The sequence below is a fragment of the Lithobates pipiens genome, unplaced genomic scaffold (genome assembly GCF_037356315.1).
Source record: "Lithobates pipiens isolate NorthernLeopardFrog02 unplaced genomic scaffold, aLitPip1_a1.2 Scaffold_8, whole genome shotgun sequence".
NCBI lineage: Eukaryota > Metazoa > Chordata > Amphibia > Anura > Ranidae > Lithobates > Lithobates pipiens.
Genome location: NW_027507903.1, coordinates 15,481,697 through 15,495,281, shown reverse-complemented (window position 1 = coordinate 15,495,281; position 13,585 = coordinate 15,481,697). Strand labels below are relative to the sequence as shown.

The window sequence follows — 13,585 nt, the reverse complement described above, 5'->3', positions numbered from 1 at the left end:
TTACTCTTTTCTTTTTTTTTTCTTTTCTTTTTCTTCCACAGCTTGTTAAAAATTTAATTATGTAAACCACCGGCTATGGTGTTATCTTGCAGAAAGCAATTAATGGACCCCACTAACAGTCTTCATATTCTTCCTAGGCTTTACAGTATTTGAAGCTTTCCGGGAACCAGCTGGCCTCCTTGCCACCCGCTGACACCTGGACTTGCAGACTTCTGAAGAGTTTGGATCTGTCCAAGAACCAGCTGGGGAGGTGAGCTTCTACTGCTGTACACAGAGCACCATGACCCTCAGAAAATATCATCAATGCTGTGTTGCTGGAACTGCATGCAAGACGCAGAGGGGGAGATTTACTAAAACTGATGCACAAAGAATCTGGTGCAAGTTGTGCATATTAAACAGTCAGCTTCCAGGTTTTAGTGCGGGTTCCTGCACAGATCTCTATTGAAATTGCCCCCCCAGTCACCAAAAGTAGTGCAGGAATTATTTTTGGAGATCAGTGCAGTGTTGCAAAGTTGGTGTCGCTCCGATTTGGGACGCTCCTATGGCTGGCAATAGGCTCCGATTTGACCTGTCAAATCGCACCGATGTGAACGGGGGCTTAGGCCCCTTTCACACCGAGGCGGTTTTCAGGCCTGTGTAGCGCCTGAAAAAACCGACCCCTTTCACTCCAGTGTGAAAGCCGGAGGGCTTTCACACTGGAACAGTGCGCTGGCAGGGCGGTGAAAAAAGTCCTGCTAGCCACATCTTTGGAGCGGTGTATTCACTGCTCCTACCCATTGAAATCAATGGGGCAGCGCGGCTATACCGCCGGCAAAGCGGCGCTTTGCGGGCGGTTTTAACCCTTTTTCGGCCGCTAGCTGGGGTTAAAACAACGGTAAAGCGCCGACGCCCGCACCGCCTCAGTGTGAAAGTGGCCTTATTGTCAAAGCTTAATTGAACAAGGTGAGGTTAGAAGCTGATTGGTTACTATGCACAGCTGCACCAGATTCTGAGTTCTCCAGTTTTAGTAAATCTTCCCCCAGAGATTGGTCATATTTAAGGACTCTTTCGATCAGGGGTAATGCTTACCACCCTCTGAAAAGTGATCTGTGGTTGATTGTGTTTTAAATGGTGGTGTAGTGTCATATTTTGCTCCCCATGATAGAATGCTCCGGAAGTGACGTTGCGGCCAGAAATTTAGCACTGCGGATGTGTTCCAAACACTCGCGCCAAATGATTTGCAACAATGCAGACCAGTGAAACCGTCAGATAATGTCAGAGAAGTGAAGGAAGGTAATCCCCTCCCTGAGCCACAGTTACCCGCTCTCTCTCTGCCACTCTCTGCTCTGTCTAAAGTTAATGTCACGATTACCTCCCCTCACTCCCGTGACATTATCTGACGGTTTCACTGAACTACATTGTCGGAAATCCTCTGCAACGCACCGCACATGCGCAGTGCAAACTTTCTGGCCGCAACGTCACTTCCGGAGCATTCTATGATGGGGAGAAAAATATGACACTACAAGTGGCATAGCAGTAACTGTCAGGTGTGTTGTTTTTTTTTTTTTTTATTGCTGTTGTTTTTTTTTAAAGGAGAAGTACAGCCAAAGCTTGTTTGAATCACAGGAGTGCAGTTTGCTCTGCACTCCTGTGACCCATTTACAGCAGACAGCGGGCATTCCTCTCACTAACGCCAACAATGGGGCATTTTTCCTGCCACCGACACCAATGACATGATAATATTCCCCCCACTGACAACAGCAATGGGGCATAATTCCTCCCACTGAGCTAAACAATTTAGGCATTATTCCCACCCACTGACACCAATGATGGGAGCACTATTCCTCCCACTGATACCAATGATGGGCACTATTCCTCCCACTGATATCAATGATGGGGCACTATTCCTCCCACTGATGCCAATGATGGGGCACTATTCCTCCCACTGATGCCAATGATGGGGCACTATTCCTCCCACTGATGCCAATGATGGGGCACTATTCCTCCCACTGATACCAATGATGGGGCACTATTCCAACCACTGATACCAATGATGGGGCAGTAATCCTCCCACTGTTACCAATGATGGGGCACTATTCATGCCACTGATACCAATGATGGGGCATGATTCATGCCACTGATACCAATGATGGGGCACTATTCATGCCACTGATACCAATGATGGGGCATGATTCATGCCACTGATACCAATGATGGGGCATGATTCATGCCACTGATACCAATGATGGGGCATGATTCATGCCACTGATACCAATGATGGGGCACTATTCCTGCCACTGATACCAATGATGGGGCACTATTCCTCCCACTGATACCAATGAGGGGGCACTATTCCTCCCACTGTTACCAATAAGGCACTATTCCTCCCACTGATACCAATGAGGGGGCACTATTCCTCCCACTGTTACCAATAAGGCACTATTCCTCCCACTGATGCCAATGATGGGGCACTATTCCTCCCACGGATACTAATGATGGGGCACTATTCCTCCCACCGATACCAATGTTGAGGCACTATTCCTCAAACTGATACCAATGATGGGGCACTATTCGTACCACCGATACCAATGATGGGGCAGTATTCCTCCCACTGTTACCAATGATGGGGTACTATTCCTCCCACTAATACCAGTGATGGGGCACTATTCCTCCCACTAATACCAGTGATGGGGCACTATTCCTACCACTGATACCAATGATGGGGCACTATTCCTCCTACAGATACCAATGATGGGGCACTATTTCTACCACTGATATCAATGATGGGGCACTATTCCTACCACTGATATCAATGATGGGGCACTATTCCTACCACTGATATCAATGGCGGGGCACTATTCCTCCCACTAATACCAGTGATGGGGCACTATTCCTGCCAGTGATACCAATGATGGGGCACTATTCCTCCTACAGATACCAATGATGGGGCACTATTCCTACCACTGATATCAATGATGGGGCACCATTCCTACCACTGATATCAATGATAGGGCACCATTCCTACCACTGATATCAATGATGGGGCACTATTCCTACCACTGATATCAATGACGGGACACTATTCCTCCCACTAATACCAGTGATGGGGCACTATTCCTCCTCCTGACGCTGGGGCATTTTACTACTTTCACCGGCCACTCCAGCCCCCCTAAAGTCTGAAAGACAGTAAACCGGCCCTTTGTTTAGAAAGTTTGGAGACCCCTGTTTTGGAGTAAAGTTTTTCAGTGAAGATTTTTTTAAATGATTCTTTTGTTGATTTCCTGATCGCCCATTACAGGTAACACATACTTTGAGGGATATACGCCTAAAACCAAATTCAGTTTTCCTAATATATAAGATGTTATGGTTAAAGCTGACTATATAGCACATTTTGAAAATGACAAAGTGATTATAAAAGTGATTCTTATTATTCTATATGTTTTTGTTTATTTTTCATGTAGAAATGAGGACGGTAGTAAAACAAGACGGGTTCCCTTTTTCTCTACCAAGTACAGAACCAGAACCGGGACAGATTTGGGTATACGCTGTGCTTGGTCTAATGTAGCTGTCCTGAGAAACCTTCTGCTTTTATTGACTTAAGTTTATGTATTTCAGGCAGCTCTGTGGAGTTCCCGCTATTCCTTCGAGATTCTCTAGAAGTTCTCTATCTGAACGATAACCAGCTCGACGCCTTTCCAAATTCGGTATGCCAGCTGAAGAGTTTAACGGAACTGTACCTGGGGAGGTAAGTCATTAGAATAATCACATCTATACTGTGTGTTTGTGTTTCTTTTTGCACAAAAAAACTATTGTGTGTGTATAAATACAAAGACAGTAGAGGTAAGTTATAGTCATATGCTAGAATGGTGATCTGATGGATATGGAGGTGAATATGTGAAGGACGAACTCCAGGCAAAACTTTTTTTCCCATGCAGCAAGGGAGGGCTGGGCCAGGGGGCAGGGATGCAAATCCCCCCTGGGCTGCTCTGATATGCGGTGGCAAAGGCTGCTTTGTCGTCAGCTCAAAACCGCAAAATGCACAGTTCTTGAGCTGGCTGAGTCCAGTACTGTGAGCCAGCGATGTCTTCATGTCAGGGCTGACAGTCTGTGTTACACAGCACAGCCCCACCCAGCCCCTCCCTACTCCACACCATTGGCTGGCAGAGGCTGGACCTGCTCTCTGCTCAATCTGAGCAGTTGGCTGGAATCCAGTGAGGCTCCTGGGAGGCTGGGACCATCCAAGTAAGTGAGCCCCTCCTCTCTCCTCCTCTCTGCAGCCAAAGAGTTTTTTTCTAGCAGCCTGTGCCAGTACCTTGCCCTCCTAGGGCTAGGTGGTATGATGAGGGTTCTCACTGACATGCTGCAGTTTGGCTGCAGTGCTGGTGTACTGGCAGTCATCCTGCATGTTGCCCCTGGGACATAAAGGATGCACATTTTTACTGCATGTTCTGAAAGTGCACAAAACGTCCTGCATGCTGCATGTTTGGTGCACTTTCAGAACATGCAGCAACAACGAGTAACCTAAAAGAAGTCTGAGGGGGTGTGACATCCGCCAGTACACCCGCACTGCAGCCAAACCGCAGCACACCAGTGTGAGCCTAAATGCTTGTATTCACTTGCATTTGAGGCATTTGACAGGCAGTGAATAGTTGATATCACATTTCATCCCTGCCTGCTTTAACCCCCCTAAATGCCAATCCCTGCAGGTAATGACACAGTTCACTTTGAACTCCACCTTATTTCCATTACTCTCTGTAGGTATTAGATGTGGTCTCACCTTTTTGTTTGCACATCTAATACCAAAGGGTACTTTCACACTGGGGCGATGTGGGCGGTAGTGGTACAGCGCTGCTCGTTTTAGTGGCGCTTTATCATTGTTTTATTGGCGCTAGCTGGGCACTTTTAACCCCCACTAGTGGCCAAAGATAGTGTTAAAAAGGGCCGTGTTGCATTCATTTCAATGGGCTGGGCACCTCTCCCAAACCACCCCAATAATGCTGCTTGCTGGACTTTTCAGAATGTCCTTCAAGCGCACCGCCCCAGTGGGAAACCTGGAGTGGCATAAGAAGCACTTTACAGGTGCTATTTTTTAGCACTAAAACGCCTGTACAGCGCCTTCAGTGTTAAAGGACCCTAAAGAGAGTTCTGGAAATAAGGTGGAGTTCAAAGTGAATTTTTACACCTAAGTGGAGCCCCCTTTCAGAAGATTTAAGGATATTATTAAACCCAGAGACTGGTGGACTTAGGCCACAATAGACAGATTGAATTTCTGCCGGTTGAGCAGACATTTCAATCTATCTCTGTGCAGACTGGTTGTACAGAATTTGACTCCATCAACTGACACTACAACCAGCATGTCTTTATGTTTTTTAGCGATCAGTGCTGGCTGCTATAGCTGCCAGCAGTGATCACTGTATTCTGATGGCTTGGAAACTTTCACCTCAGAGCACACACCGACACACGGCTCTTACGGAAGCTTGGTAATTCAAGTTCTGGGCTTCCCTAACATTACAGCCCTGTGGGGCTGTGACCAAGTCTGGGCAAGAGCTGGGATATGACATTACTTACCTCATATCCCTGCCACTCCTAAACCTGCTCCACTGCAGCACCAGGCCCACAATGCCCTTAATCTGGCCTGTGCTCCGGCAAGCGCCTGCATGTGCATTTTTTTACTATACACAATTGAGACAGGAGGAACCTGCGCCCTGGTGAATCTGGTGTTCATGCCGGGGAGACAGCAGGACTTGCGTGTTTAGCCTCTACGTAGTTTAAAGGGATTGTAAAGGTATTTTTTTTTTTCTTAAAATAACAAACATGTTATACTTACCTCCACCGTGCAGCTCGTTTTGCACAGAGTGGCCCCGAACCTGCTCTTCTGGGGTCCCTCGGCGGCTGTCTCGGCTTCCTCCCGCAGGTACTTCTCACGTTCATGTGAGCTCCCTCGCATGGTGAGAAGCACCTGCGGGCGCGCTCATGTGATACAGCCAGCGGCTATAGCCGCTCGCTGTATCACACGGCCCCGCCCCCCGGCGCGTCGCGTCATTGCATGGGATTGACAGCAGCGCGAGCCAATGGCTGCCTTCAATCCATCCACTCCAGCCAATCAGTGGCCAGGCTGAGTGGTGAAGAGGAAGTCGGGGCGAGCGTGGGACTTTCGAGGGGTGAGGTAAGTAAAACAGGGGGGCTGGGGGGGTCGGCATTGTCAGATGTAGAATGCATTAAGGTGAAAAAACATTTACCTTTACAACCCCTTTAAGGTTAAATCTCTTTTCTTCAAATTTTAAAGCGGAGGGCCACACATATGTTGTAATATATGTATATGTATGTGTATGTATATATATATATATATATATATATATATATATATATATATATATATATGTGATAAGTATCATATATGTGTGTCAGTGGACTGACTTGTTGAATGCCTTGTCGGAGCCAGCTCAATTACACATATCAAAGGGGACTTGTTGACCAAAAGATTGTTAAGGTGGTTTCTGTTAATCTAATTACACACATTGAAGGTAACCTGTTGGTATTAATATGCAAGAATTTAGATTGGGTTATTCTATACACCAAAAGGTTGTTAAGGTGGGATCTGTTAATCTAATTACGCATATTGAAAGGAACTTGTTTATGTTTATATGCAAGAATGCAAATTAGGGCAGTTTATGACTACAGCTGTTCACGGCTAGGAGTAATCTTTTGTCACCCTGAAAAGAAGACACAAGGAGATCAAAGTTTTTAATTGAAAAGGCCAATCAGGTTGCTCAGCAATTCAATGCTTAGGATATATAACATGGCAGTCTTGTCTGGGTGTGTGTGTGAAGGCATCAAGGATTAAGGAATATGGGGATCTGAATATGTTCTAGATCTGTAAGATATACTCTGTTGGATATTTTGTCATCTGTTGCAAGACTTTGTTCTGTATTGGAAGTCAATAAAGTGCATCTCTCTGGAAGAATTGGGTTGCTGCGGAAGAATACTTATAATAACGAATTAATCATCTACCCGCCACTATATATATATTATATCACTACAACATATTGTAAACTTTATATTAATCCCTTCATTGCATTGAACAGATGTCTAAATGGAAAAAAAAAAAAAATGTGTGTGTTTATCTTGTAATTGGTCTTTATAGTGGAACTTCCTGTTTCAGACCCCCCCCCCCCCACGCGGGAGTAGGCATGTATATTCTTTATCCTCGGCGGCGCACTGTCTCCTAGGAGCTATCTGTTGCCATCACAACAGGGGGAAGGAACTTCTGCCGACACCACCCATTGTGATGACAACCTGGAAGTTTACGGCACTCCACGCCGTTGACACTGAGCATGTGCGGGAACGAGCAGTGAATGCTGGTAGCTCAGCATTCACTGCAACCAGGAAGTAGTGGGCTTGTGGGCTTCACATGCACACAAGCAAGATAGAAGCGGCCGTCCACAATTTTTAAAACTTTGTTTATTCAAAACCGCACATGGGGGGACATAGTTCACCAAACAAGTGAGTCTTAAGGCCCGCACACACGATCAGACTTTTTGACAACAAACATGCAAATTAGCTGTTTTGGAGCAACATCCGACCATGTGTACGCTCCATCGGACAAACTTTTTTGGTTTTCATCAGACTTTTGTTGGCTGTGCGAACGGACAAACTTTCCGGCAACAAAAGTCCGATGGAGCAAAGTCCGATCGTGTGTAAATAGAACCATAGGACAACTACAAACACGCATGCTCAGAACCAATGCAAAAGATCAGACAACAATACAGAAGTTGACCAAAGGCGGCTGTAAAGAGCAGAAAAACCACGTGATTTGGTGAAAGTTGGCTGAAAAAGTCCTGTCGTGTGTATGCAATACAAGTTCACGGCCGACGCCCTTTGCACAAAAATGCACGGGAAAGTTTTTACAAAGTCCGATCGTGTGTATGAGGCTTTATATTATGTTGGTGTCTGCATAGTTGAAAAAATAAATAAAAATGAATGGTCGGTGGACCTCCGCTTTAATGAGTGGCCATGTGTCTTCTTAAACTCCCTTCCGCGAAAAAGTTTTATCCCTATTGTGGGGTCACCAGTACGGTATTTGTATATTGAAATCATATCCCCTCTCAAGCGTCTCTTCTCCAGAGAGAATAAGTTCAGTGCTCCCAACCTTTCCTCATAACTAATATCCTCCAGACCCTTTATTAGCTGTGTTGCCCTTCTTTGTAGTCGCTCCATTTCCAGTACATCCTTCCTGAGGACTGGTGCCCAGAACTGGACAGCATACTCCAGGTGCAGCCGGACCAGAGTCTTGTAGAGTGGGAGAATTATCGTTTTATCTCTGGAGTTGATCCCCTTTTTAATGCCAATATTCTGTTTGCTTTGTTAGCAGCAGCTTGGCATTGCATGTCATTGCTGAGCCTATCATCTACTAGGACCGCCGGGTCCTTTTCCCTCCTAGATTCCCCCAGAGATTCTCCCCCAGTCTATAGATTGCATTCAGATTTTTGCCACCCAAATGTATTATTTTACATTTTTCTATATTGGTTCAGAGAGCCGAGATATACTTCTCTATTCCTCCGATCTTGGCCAGACAAGTCCCCGCGGCTCCTGTGCCTCCACTGTCTTGCGGCTTGTGCAGTTTACTGTTCCTGACATCATTGCGCCCATAGACTGGCTCTGGATGTGAAGACGTCAGGAACAATCCACCGCTGGATTTGGGGTAGGGCCGATTATAGGATCAGGCGAGTATAGGCTCTATGTTCACCACCGGAGAAAATAAGCAGTTAACCCATGCTTTGCGGGCACAGCCCCACTGCATAGGGGAAAAAAAAATGTTGCCTGGAGTTGGGCTTTAATATGTACAGCAAATTACAAGCTCTTTGAAAGTGTTCCAGTGATCACATTGCAAGGGTTAAAGGGTAAGTACACCTTTCTTAACATGTTACACCCTTTAGGGTGTAAAATGTTGAGCATCCATCACTTCTCTCCCCCCTTCCTGTGACAGCGGGTGGGGAATCTTCTCCCCTGCTGTCACAATTTGAAAACAGCACCACCGCACAGGGCTCCTCCCACACGGCCACGTCATTCATTCACAGAGTTCTACGAACTAATGAACTACAACTACCGTCAGCCATTGCAGCTGTCAGCTTGTATTTCTTAACTTACTCCGAGGGCGGTGGTGAGCACTCTTGTAGTCCATTGAGCTTCCCGGACTTCTGTAACTGCCTGCCCATATTGGAGGTACAGACAGGTTACTCACAGTCTGCAAGAGCCTGACATTGCACCCATGATCTGCTGATTGTGGGTGCAACAATTTACAGGCTCCCAAGAATAAAAACCTGAAAACTTTTCACCTGAAAAAAATTTGCATATATTATTTTTTTCCGACCGCTTGCTGGCTAGCGCAATACCGTATTTGCCGGCGTATAAGACAAAACAGATTACAGAGCACACATACAAAAGTGACATTTATTCTGCAAGGATAGTTAAAAACACCTGAACATATTCAAGAAATGCGGGGGGTTTGGTCACACTATATGGTCATATAGTGCTAAGCCCATTTACTGCAACAAAGTACCTCGTATTAGTGGGTCCTACCCTAGTAATAGAATGAAAGATCCTGTGCCTCAACCATGGGAGATAAACTCCTCTATGTGGGAGAACTGAAGGGATTCCTCCTATACACTGGTGGCCAAGAGGTAATGAGAAGGGGGAGGGGTGCTCCAGCCCTAGAGACCTGGTCAGGGTCCATACAGTGTACAAAAACATACTTGGGGGGGGGGGGGCACACCCTAAAAGGCTTTATATTCAAGATGGTGCTGCTATAAGACCAAAAACAGTACAAAACATATTACAGCGCACACATACAAGAATGACATTTATCCTGCAAGGATAGTTAAAAACACCTGAGCATATTAAAAAAATACGGGGTTTGGTCACACTATATGGTCATATAGTGCTAAGCCCACTTACTGCGACAAAGTATCTCAGGGCGTGTAAGGCGACCCCCTAATTTTCCATTTAAAACGTTGGTCTTGTGCTAAACTCGCCTTCCGACTAGTCTGTCAGCCCGCTGGATGTGCGGTCTTCGGTAACATACAGTATACCGCCAGGGCCGTCTTTAATTTGGATTGGGCCATGGGCAAACATTTTCTCGGGGCCCCCCACCCCTCCATTCTGAGGCATACAAAAAATAGCAGGTAGACTCAAAATCAGTTTACTGCAGCAGATCACGCAGTGATTGCAATTGTTTGCCAGAGGTTACAGCCTATCCTTACTGCTCGCTGGCTGGTTGCTAGAGGTTACAACACATAATTTCTGCTTGCCGATTGGTTGCTAGAGGTTAATGCACATCATTACCACTTACTGATTGGCTACTAGAGATTAAAGCAGATCACTACTGTTCGCTGATTGGTTGCTACAGGTTAATGCACATCATTACCTCTCACTGAGCAGTGGAGCAATCCTAAATAATTGAGCAAGTAAAGGGGCACATTAATACACACACATACTACAGGAGAGACAATCAGAGACTGGCGACATACTGCAGGAGACAATCAAAGACTGCGGACATACTGCAGGAGACAATCAAAGACTGCGGACATACTGCAGGAGACAATCAAAGACTGCGGACATACTGCAGGAGACAATCAGAGACTGCGGACATACTGCAGGAGACAATCAGAGACTGCGGACATGCTACAGGAGATGGTCAGAGAATTTTCAGCAATGCACAGCTTGACAGTTGAATAACACAGCTCAGGGTTTAAGCAGTCAGGCATTTTATGGGTGCAAGGACATACCTGGGCAGCCAAACTCACTACATACATTTAGAGGGATTCCATTCTCTGCTCTCACTACAACAGCCGGGGGCTCCACTGATGCTTTGTAGGGGGGCCCCGTTACCCGTGAATTGGGGCCCCAATGAAGGTTTTGCAGAGTGCACAGAGGACAAGAGGACTGGAGGCTGTATTCCCGCGCTAGCCAGCTGAGGGGGCGGGGCCGGGAGCTCCACTGACGCTCTGACCCCGCCCCCGTGCAGCCTGTATGCTCGGAACACAACGGCTGTAGTGAGAGCCAGTGCTCGGAGTGGAAACGTCAGTGGAGCTCCCGGCCCCGCCCCCTCTATACTGGCTGGGGAATACAGAGGTCCGGGGGCGGGGCCGGAAGCTCCACTGACACTCCCACTCCGATCACTGGCTCTCACTACAGCTGCTCTGTTCCGAGCATACAGGCTGCATGGGGGCGGGGTCAGAGCGTCAGTGAAGCTCCCGGCCCCGCCCCCTCTCAGCTGGCTAGCACGGGAATACAGCCTCCCGTCCCGTGTCCTCTGCGCACTCTGCAAAACCTTCATCGGGGCCACAATTCGCGGGTAGCAGACAGTGCGGGCCCCCCTACAAACATTGGGCCCAGGGCAGGTGCCCCGTTTGCCCTGTGCTAAAGACGGCCCTGTATACCGTGCTGAGCCAATCACTGCGAGCAATGTATTCTATTAATGAATACAAAGCCTGCTCGGATTGGCAGAGGCTGTAACATCAAAAGCCCACGCCTCTCTGACTCTCAAAACCAATCCGAGCAGGCGGTATACTGTATGTAGCCTGTCCAGATTGGCAGAGGTTGTTACTCCAATCCTAGCGGTATTCATTAATAGAATACATTGCTCGCCGGGATTGGCTCAGCGCAGTATACTGTATGTAGCCGGAAGTTTGTCTTGTAAAAAAGCAATGCTAGCAGCTAACTAGCCAATAAATTGCTTTTACAAGCAGCGGGAGAGGACATCTCTCCCCCCTCCCACCGCCTTCTGCATCCCACCGGGAGACCTGACCCTGGATCGGCTTTGATCAGTTCTCTGCTATGGTAATGCAGAAGAAAAAAGAAAACAAATTTAAAGCAAGAGTGTAAATATAAAATAAATAAATCAATTAATCGTTAAAAACATTTTTTTTTAAAGTGCCCTTGTCCCCCGTCCCCCCCCGTGCATAGGTGACCGCGCACACAAACAGCGACCGGCTCACACATGTGAGGTATCACTGTGAACATCAGATCATGGGCAGTAATTCTAGCACCCACCAGACCCCCTCTGTAATTCTAAAGTGGTAACCTGTAAAGGCTTTTAAAACGTCGCTTGGTCTTGCAAAATTTTAAAGCGTGACATGTTTGGTATGGATTTACTCGCCATAACATACATTTTTTTTGAGTTTTACAGAACAATTGGGTTATGTATTGTGTTTTTTTGCATTAAATTAAAAAAAGTATATTTTTTCTCCCAAAAATTGCATTAAAAAAAAATGCTGGGCAAATATTGCATGACATAAAAAAATTGCAAACCCCACCATTTTATTCACTAGGGCCACGTACACACGGGCGGACTGTCTGCCCAACTAAGTCCGTCAGACAATCCGACAGACAGTCCGTCTTACTTTCGAATGAACGGACTTGACCACACACGTTGAACAGACAGTCCGCCGAAAGCTTGCGCGATGACGTGTACAGCACGTACGACGGGACTAGAAATACGACGTCCAATACACAGCAATGCAACCTTCGGCCGTGTAAATCCTTTCTGAGCATGTGCCATACTTAGTCCGTCGAACTAGCCTACTCACGAGCGGACTGTCCGCTGAAACCAAGTTTGGACGGACAATATTACGGAAATTCCGAAAGACTTAGTCCGCCAGACTGTCCGCCGAAAAAGTCCGCTGAAGCCCACACACGAGCGGATTGTCCGCTGAAACACGTTTCAGTGGACCAAATCCGTCAGACAGTCCGCCCGTGTGTACGCGGCCTAGGACTTCTGCTTTAAAAAATATATAGTGTTTGGGGGTTCTCATTTTCCAGCAAACAATACAGATTTTTATATGTAAACAAAAGTGTCAGAAAAAGACCTGTGGGGTAAAGTGGTTAAAGGTGAACTTCCCCTTTAAACCAGAAGCAGGGACTGGAGCAGACAATGAGTCGGTCCTGCAAGCATATGAACATACCTTGTAGAGCGCCCCATGGTCAAGATGCTTTATACTGTAAGGCCTGACCTGTGTCTATGATTGAGAGTTTGGATCTGCCCCTTTCCACATCTCACAATTGGCCCAGAAGTCCTCCCATCATAGCTCTTGGCTACTATTAGCTGGTTGAAATGTAATTTATTGAACACCCTGGCTTTCGAGTGTCAGAAACCATGAAATCAGGCTGAGACAGAAGTACAGTTAAATCATTCTTGTTTAATAATAAAAGTAATAAGAACAAACGTAGTCAAAACATAACCAAAGTTCAGTAACCGGAATGAATAGTCAGCAAGCCAGAAGTCAGGGATCGATGTAGTGGAACAGCAAGCAGGATCTGGAGCCAAAAGGGATGTCAGCAAAGCAAGTCTTGAACAGGATCGCAGGAGAAAGTTTCTGTGATGTTGACCAAGGCGAAGGCAGAGATCCCCTGGACTGGACAGCTTAAAGTGGGGTGCCCCCTAAAAAAAAAAAAAAAAAAAAGTCGGCAGCTACAAATACTGCAGCTGCTGGCTTTTAATAATCGGACACTTACCTGCCCCAGGGTCCAGCGATGCGTGGGAACGAAGCCCCCCTCGTTCCCCGCTCAGCTCGCGGCGCTGTCATTCTTACTGTGGGCACCCAGCCGT

General features: G+C 46.7%; 1 protein-coding gene across 1 annotated transcript in view; it reads left to right on the top strand.

Moving 5' to 3' along the window:
* LOC143963333 (leucine-rich repeat serine/threonine-protein kinase 1-like) overlaps nt 1-13,585 on the top strand; it is a gene marked incomplete in the record, with an annotated part of 364,270 nt that overhangs the window by 190,440 nt on the left and 160,245 nt on the right. Inside the window, 3 exon segments of the mRNA XM_077472944.1 lie at nt 138-250; nt 3,441-3,517; nt 3,595-3,724. Of these exon segments, the coding sequence (XP_077329070.1) occupies nt 138-250; nt 3,441-3,517; nt 3,595-3,724 (320 nt within the window).